Source organism: Cervus canadensis, chromosome 30, assembly GCF_019320065.1.
Source record: "Cervus canadensis isolate Bull #8, Minnesota chromosome 30, ASM1932006v1, whole genome shotgun sequence".
In the NCBI taxonomy this organism is placed as follows: Eukaryota; Metazoa; Chordata; class Mammalia; order Artiodactyla; family Cervidae; genus Cervus; species Cervus canadensis.
In genome coordinates, this window is record NC_057415.1 from 34,869,856 (window position 1) to 34,878,209 (window position 8,354).

Sequence of the window (8,354 nt, forward strand, 5' to 3'; positions counted from 1 at the left end):
AGCCCTACCTTTTCTACCGGTGGGGCCTTGGCAGGTTACACACACTTCTCCAAGTGTTGGCTTCCCCATCTGGAATGCTGGCAGTGGCCATGCTTACCTTAGAGGCTGATTAAATAACATAACTCGCATAAGGCACACAGCACTGTCCGGGACATTCATTTCTCAGTAGAATCGGTGGTTGTTGCGATGATGGTCACTGCTCTATTATCACCGGTGGTGGAGGGGGAGACTGCAGCTGACATTCAGGTTTCCATATATCCTCTCATTTAATTTTCACATCAATTCCCTGGGGCAAATGTTTTGTTCACAGATGTAAGTGTTTTATTTGCAGTTCCACGAGGCGAATGTTTTGTTGTACAGATGAAAACAGGGAGGCTTGGAGAGGCAAAGAGACTTCCCCCAGGGTCACACTGCTAGCAATTCTGGGTTTGAGCTCAGGCCTCTCTGACCCCTGCTCCTGCTCCTTGTCCTCCTCCAGGCAGTCTCCAGGATTGTTTAGCAGTGGGCTGAGACGCCTTGACAAGTCATGAGACTCCCGTCAACAGGCACTGGAAGAGGATTTTTCTACTCTGGGAAGGAGCACAGATGACTTTTGGCTCCAGGAATCAATGCTGTGACTCAATTTTAGCTTTTGGGAAGGGTTGTGGGAATTGTTGATGAGCTTCCAGGCCTGGGTCATGAGGTTTGAGAGCCAGGGGCTGCTAAGAAGGCCCGCAGACCCAGAAGGCCACTGTGCTGGCCTTAACACATATGGAGGTGGTGTGTGTGACATGTGTGTGTGTGCGCGTGTGCATGCTGAATCAACACTGTTTTGTTTTCTTCATCAAGAGCCCTGGCCCTGCTGCTGTGGCCACCTCACAAGGAATAGTCTGCACTCGGGGTCACAGGTGGTGACATAGGAAATGGGCACAAAATTCCAGGAAGAATGACAGGGGAGGACTGGAGGCGTGGGGACCACTGTATCCCCGACATTCTATATACAGAAAGCTTGACCCTTCTGTTCTCCAGGCTGGACAGGGGGATCCCTGCTTGGGAGACAGTGATCATGGGAACTCCATGGTGGGGGCCCAGGGGCCTGGGAGAGAAGATAGTGAGTTAGGACCAGCTGTGCCACCAACCCACAGTGGAAACCTTCGCTTCCCCCATTCAGACAAGAAGGGGCTGGGGCTAGGCTCTTGGGTAGTGGGGAGGGCCCTGGATGTCTGGCTCGACATCCTTGGAATTCCCCACGCCGGGAAGGCTCAGGAGTATTCCCCTAAAAGGCCCGGTGGGGGAATGACTAGCCCAAGGAAGCATTATTGCATCAAAGAATAGGAAAGCAATACGGGGCAGAAATTTCCGGTAGGAAAGGTACCAGGGACATTCCTGGGTTGGGAATGGGAATGAGGGGCGCTTTCTTCCTGTTTAGGGCATGTGACCTCTCCAGGGACAAAGAATAGCTGCTACCACCTCAGTTAGGATGGAGTGTGAGAAAATAGGCTGGAATTATAGCAAGAAGGCTTAAGGTTAGACACCTAGTTTAACCAGATAAAGCACTCGGATCACTTACTCTGAGAGGGATTTAGCCTGAAGTTGTAAATAGGTTTAACAAGGCTTAGAGAAATCCACAGAAGCTTCACTCAAAGGCAAAAATACGGGGAAGATAAGCTTTCAAATCAACAATGGAGTTAGTCATATCAGCCATAATCCTAGTACCGTGCTGGGTAACTTGGCAATGGGTACCTGGTTCTTAGGTACAGAACAGATGTCCCTAACTCCAGGATCAGTCCCAGGTACCCATTCCCCAGAAACTTGTAGCACAAAGCTGGAAGAGAGTCTGAAAACCAATCAAAGCCCCCCCTCCAAAAAAAATTTCCAAAGTTCAAATCCAGGATGTAGTATTTATTGAGCACTTGCTGAGTGCTAAGCCTTTTGTGTGCATGAGATCATGGAATTCATGAATGAAATAGTACATTTACTGTTTGGGAAAGAAAGAAGTGGGCTCAGAGAGGCTGTATCCCATGCCCGGGGCCACACAGCAGTCAAGCGGCAGAACTGTCTTTCCTCAAGGTGCCATGTATTCCCAGGCTAGATGTCCGAGCTTGGGACCTTTCTCATTCCTTTTCTGTGCCAAGCACTGTGCCATATGCTGGGGGTTCTAGGGACAACAGGTCAGCCCCCATCCTCATGAATTTATCCTTGATGGCTGGTTCAGAGGAGGAATTCTTGCTGTTGGAAATTTGGTGTTTGCAGACCCATTCCAGGAGCATCCAAGGCAGTGAGAAGCCTGGGCAGGGGTGCAGGGGCTCAAGGAAGTTGAGATCCGAGAGGGCAACAGGAGCTGGAGACTTTCTGTGAGACGGTGGTCAGGCTAGGTGAGGACAGAGTCCCTAAATCCAGGATCAGTCGTAGAGGGGAGGGCACCATGGATGGAGATCTCCGAGGAGCATCTGGCTGGAGCACCTGGGTGTCCAGCATCCCAGACATATGATGAACACTGCCCTCGGAGACAGGATGGGGAGGTGATTAGGGGCACAGACTTTGGAACTGGGCAGATCTGGACTCAGCCCGACTCTAGCTCTGTGTGACCTTGGACAAGTTACTTGCCCTCTCTGAGGCTCAGCTTCTCCAACCGATAAACAAGAATACTTTCCTCAAAAGGGTTGGCCCTGTGCCTGGAGTGTTATAAGCCCTCCATCTCCGGGGGCTACTCTTATTCAGTTATGATTGGGCATAACTGCCTCTGTCTGCTTTCTGGTCTCCGTTTCCCAGATAAAAGAGTATCTTCTGAGCAGCTCTGAGAGGCCATGCTCCGTCAGAGACTCTGGGCAGGGGCTGACCAGGGCCCGGTCCCCACGGAGATCAAATTTCCAGCCCCTCCGTGGAGCCAAGTAAACACAGGGGAGACAGCGAGGCTCCCTCAGCTGCCCACTAACAACCAGATTCCTGAAGCCACCGCAGCCGCGGCTGCTCACTCTGATTGCGTCTGGCTCCAGTGTCCCCAGGCCCCGCTGCCGTCACCCTCATGAGACCCTGAGGTTCGAGGTGGGGGTGTGGAAGAGGCGTTGCAAGCCAGTTTCGTGGTGGCGGTGGCGGCCAATGTGTCAGCTGCTTCCAGGAGCAGATGGCTTGTCTCTCAGAGTTTTCCGTTCCAGCTCCTTCCTTCCTCTCTTGGTCATTTCATGGACTGCTAAAGCTGTCGACAGATGAGATAGAGCCCAGGATGCTAAGCAAACTCCCTCCCCCAGCCCTGAAACGGCTGCATCACCATTATCTGAGCCCAAGGCCAGTGGCCCTAATTTTATAATCTCTCAATTCTTCTATTCTCCGACTTTTTACTTTCCAAGAGAAATTAGCATGTTCTTTACTGAGCACATCTATGTACTAGGCATGGGTGAGCAAGACACACAATCCCAGTCTTCAAGGATTTCCTGAAGGATCATTTCTGCCTGGTGAACTCCTATCCACTCTTCAAAGGCCAGTTCAAATATCTTCTTCCATTTCTCCATGCTGTTCATCTCATGTCACTTCCTCAAGGATTCTCTGCATGATCATGTGAGCTTTTCGGTAGCTCTCTGGGGCCAAACTCTCTTTTGCTTGAGAACCTTCACTGGGGCTGATGCTGCCACCTCCAACTCCTCCTACCCCTCATTCCCAAGCAAGCCATACTCACTCTTCAGAACCTAGGACCCCTGGACTTTATCCGCAAGGCCAGTAAGATGCTCAAGATCCCCAAGGCACTCTGTCAGTGATGTTTTTACAGTGTGCTATTTGATTCCTGTCCATCTCCCTCTCTGGAATGTACATTCCACATGGACAAGAAGAGTGTGTCTTTGTTTATATTTGCCATTGTGGGTCCGGTATGTGGAGGACTCTCAGTATACATCTGCAAAACAGACCCCTCCTCCAGGAAGTCTTCCCTGATTTCCTCAGACAGTTTCTCTTCCATCTGCAAATTTCTCATCACTTTCTTTCTTGTCTTACTTTGTTTATGAGTTTTTAAAGTCTAGAATATTTATACACAGAGGAAAGTGCATAAAATATGTGTATAGTTTAACAAATAATTATAAAGCAAACACCAACTTAAGTACCACCCAGGTTAAGATTTAGAACACAATCAGCAACTAGATCTCCCTGTGTGTCTTTCTCATCCCACTAGAGTCAGTGCTGATCTTTTGATCATTTCTTGCTTTATTTTATAGTTTTGTTTCTACAGAGGACTTCCCAAACCATAGAGTTCCATTTTGCCCACTTTTTTGAACTTGATGTGTATAGAATCACACTGCACATATTTTTGTTCATGCTTGGCCTCTTTGGCTCAATATTATGTTTGTGAGGCTCAGCCACATTGGGGTGTATACTTGCAGTTCATTAACTTTCCTTGAGCATAGTTTTTTTTTAAATCATATGACATCATTTATTTATTCATTCTACTGCCAATAGACATTTTTAACTATGCCACTATGAACTTTCTGTTTTGTCTCCTGGAGCACATGTGCACTCAGATTTTAGGGTCTATACCCAGGACTGGGACTGCTGGGTTGCAGGATATGCAATTTTATGAAATAATGCCAACAAACACTTTTTCTAACAAATACGTCCCCAAATGTTTAAAGAACTCTTTAAAAAAGTAACTTTGAGATATCACTTTACATGCAATAAAACACGCCCATTTAAATGTATATTTTGATGTGTTTTGACAGGTTTCTCTGGTGGGTCAGATGGTAAGGAATCTGTCTGCAATGCAGATGGGAGATCCCAGTTCGATCCCTGGGTTGGACAGATCCCCTGGAGAAGAGAATGTCAATCCACTCCTGTATTCTTACATGGAGAATTCCATGGACAGAGAAACCTGGCGGGCTACAGTCCATGGGGCCATAAAGAGTCAGACATGACTGAGAGACGAAAGCTTTCCATCCTTCCTTATACAGCTTTGTAACCACCACCACCATCAAGATACAGAACATGACTGTCACCTCCAAAAGTTCCTTCATGACCCTTTCCTGACAATGCCAGCCACCTCTGACCTCAGTCCACACTGGTCTGCTCACTGTTGGTGTAGATTAGATTTGCCTTTTCCAGACATTGATGTACACATGGGGATCATGCTGTTCAACTGAGTAATATAATGAGTGATTCTAAAAGTGAGTTAAGAAATACAGAGGGGGGAAGCAGGTTTTGTTTACAGAGATTGTTTTCACAGGTTTATATAGTTGTTATATGGGCTTCCCAGGTGGTGCTGGTGGTAAAGAACCCACCTGCCAACGCAGGAGACCTAAGAGACGTTTGATCCCTGAGTTGGGAAGAGCCTCTGGAGGAGGGCATGGCAACCCACTCCAGTGTTCTTGCCTGGAGAATCCCGTAGACAGGGGAGCCTGGAGGGCTACAGTCCATAGTGTTGCAGAGTCAGACACGACTGGAGCGACTTAGTATAACATATAGTGTGTAGTATTTTGTATCTGGCTTTCACTCAGGGTAACATTTTTGAGATTCATCCATATGTGTATATGAGTAGTTCACTTCTTTTGGCTGTGGATCAATGTTCTATTGTATGGATGTACCAGTTTGCTTATTCAGTCATCAGTTGATTGACACTTGGATTATTTCCAATTTGGGGGTATTCCAGATGAAGTTACTATGAATATCCATGTACAAGTCTTTATGAGGACATTTGTTTTTATTTCTCTAAGATAAACACTGCAGAGTGGAATTGCTGGGTGATGTGGTAAATGCATGCATAACTGTATAAGCAGCTGTCAACCTGTTTTCAAAGAATCATTTTATATCCTTACCAGCAATACATGAGAATTCCAGTTGCTCTATATCTTTGTCAGCACTTGGTATATTGTCAGTAATTTTAATTTTAGCCATTCTGGTGAGCGTGTACTAACATCTCATTGTCATTTGTACTTACATTTCTCTAAAGACAAATGACGTCAAGCATCTTATGTGCTTATTGGTTATTTGTGCATCTTCTTTTGTGAAGTGTCTATTCAAATATATTTTAAAAAATGGTTTATCTCTTTAGTATTAATTTGAAAGAGTTCTTTATATATTCCAGATACAAGTTCTTTGTCAGAACATTGTATCATGAATATTTTCTCCCAGTTGGTGGCTAAACTTTTATTACTCAACAATGTCTTTAAAGAGCAGAAGTTTAAATTTTGATCAAGTTCAATTAAGACTTTTTTTTTACATTTACTGCATTTTGTGTCCTTTATAAGAAATTCTTGCCTAATCCAAGGTTTAAAGAATTTCTTCTATATTTTCTTCTAGAAATTTTATAATTTGAGCTTTTATGCCTCAGTCTATGATCTATTTCACATCAGTTTTTTGTACATGGCACAAGGTAAATGTCAAATTCTTTTATTTTTTTTATATTGATTCCTTCTTGAGTTATCTTGGCACTTTTGTCAAAATCAACTGACCGTGTATGTTTGGGTCTGTTTGGGGAACTCTATTCTCTTCCATTGATCTTTGTATCAGTAGTTTTGCCAGTAGCACCCTGCCTTAATTACTATAGTGTTATCATAGGTTTGAAATCAGGTAGTTTAAGTCCTTCAAATCTGCTCTTCTTTTTTGAGCTTCATCAAGTAGAAGCTAAGATAATTGATTTGAAACCTATCTTGTTTCTAATAGAAACCTTTGAAGCTATGCATTTCCCCTCAAGAGCTTCTTAAGCTGCATCCCACTCATTTCAGCCCCTTTGCTAGACTTCAGTTTCCCCACATGCCTACTTTCTAAGGTTTTGTGACCAGCCCCTACTCTGCAAAGGGAAGAAACCTACAATGGCCTCTTAACTTCCTATTGCTCCTTCTGATTCATTTCCTCCAGGACGGCCAGAGGGAAGTTTTGAGAGTAAATCCATCACATGCCTGCACTGCTCTGATCCTGCTCCACCACTTTCTTACAACTTTCCACTGGGTCCCCTTTCTACTTAGGAAAATATCCCAGCCCCTATTAAGGCTGTGCGCCATCTGGCTCCCACCCACCTCCTGGATCTCATTTTCTCTCTCCTACCTGGTCCTTTTATCACTTTCCAGGTGTTCTGGCTTTTTTTGTTTGTTTGTTTCTCTCAACTCATGAAGCTCTTTCCTTGCCTCTGAGCCTTTGTAAATACTATTCCTGTGGCCTGGAATGCTCTCCCCCTGTATCAGTTAACTGTTGCCAGGTAACGAACCATCCCCAAACCTAGTGACTTAAAAAAATAATCAGCCCTCTTTCCCTGCCGCCCAAGAGCCGTGCGGAGGTGGAGGCTCGGGTGCATTCAAGATTTGGCTCCACCGATAACCCACCGCCATGGCCGAGGAAGGCATTGCTGTTGGAGGTGTAATGAATGTTAATACTGCTTTGCAACAGGTGCTGAAGACCGCCCTCATCCTCGATGGCTTAGCACGTGGAATTCACGAAGCTGCCAAAACTTTAGACAAGCGCCAAGTCCATCTATGTGTGCTTGTATCCAACTCTGATGAGCCTGTGTATGTCAAGTCAGTGGAAGCCCTTTGTGCTGATCATCAAATCAACCTCATTAAGGTTGATGACAACAAGAAACTAGGGGAATGGGTAGGCCTTTGTAAAATTGACAGAGAGGGAAAGCCCCGTAAAGTGGTTGGTTGCAGTTGTGCGGTGGTTAAGGACTATGGCAAAGAATCTCAGGCCAAGGATGTCATCGAGGAGTACTTCAAATGCAAGAAATGATGAAATAAAAAACTGAGTTCTTGATTAAAAAAAAAAAACATCTGTTTTCTTAGGAGGCAGTGAGACCGCCAAATTGCTCTGCTGGCCTGGTTAGGGCTTGGTTGATCTTGGTTGGGGCCTCTCATGCATCTCCGGTCAGTGGTGGGTTGGGTAGTGGCCCTGCTGACCTTGGCTGGGTTCCCTTACGTGAAGGTGATTCGAGGGCTGGTGACTGGTCTAGCCTGGCCTTGGCTACAAAGGCTGAGACAACTTGACTCTCATCCATGTGTCTCTTCCCCACCTCTCCAGCAGGCTTGCTGAGGGTGAAGGCAGGAGTCCAGGGGAAGGTAGACTCTGGCAAGCATGTTTTCAAGCCTCAGTGTAGGTCCTGAAAGCTATTGCCACAGCAAGTCCATGGCCAAGCTCAGATTCAAGATGGGGAAATAGACTGTGCCTCTTTAGTGAGAAGAGCTGCAAGGTCACAGGACCTTGCAAAGGAGAAAAGTGGGAGCATCTTGGCCCCTGCCCCTTCTTTCTACCTAGTACCTTCTCATCCTGTCTCCTCCTTGAAGAATCCTTCTCTGACCATCCTGGGGGCAACAGTCATCCCCCAGTTTTTCTCAGTCACATCTCTGGTTTGCTTTCTACACAGTCCTCAGCTGTAATTCTTTCATGTGCATGTGTGTATTTCCTGTGTC

The 8,354-nt window shown here is 45.9% G+C and overlaps 1 protein-coding gene across 1 annotated transcript; it reads left to right on the forward strand.

The window, feature by feature from the left end:
- Nucleotides 1–6,409: 6,409 nt before the first annotated feature.
- Nucleotides 6,410–7,715, forward strand: LOC122431858 (40S ribosomal protein S12-like). The gene has a single exon (XM_043453448.1). It carries the CDS (start codon nt 7,279–7,281, stop codon nt 7,675–7,677), a length of 399 nt encoding a protein of 132 aa, XP_043309383.1. The 5' UTR covers nt 6,410–7,278; the 3' UTR covers nt 7,678–7,715.
- The last annotated feature ends 639 nt before the right edge of the window (nt 7,716–8,354 follow it).

Coding starts and splice junctions, on each gene's coding strand:
- LOC122431858 (XM_043453448.1), top strand. CDS start 7,279: ATGGCCGAGGAAGGCATTGCTGTTGGAGGTGTAATGAATGTTAATACT.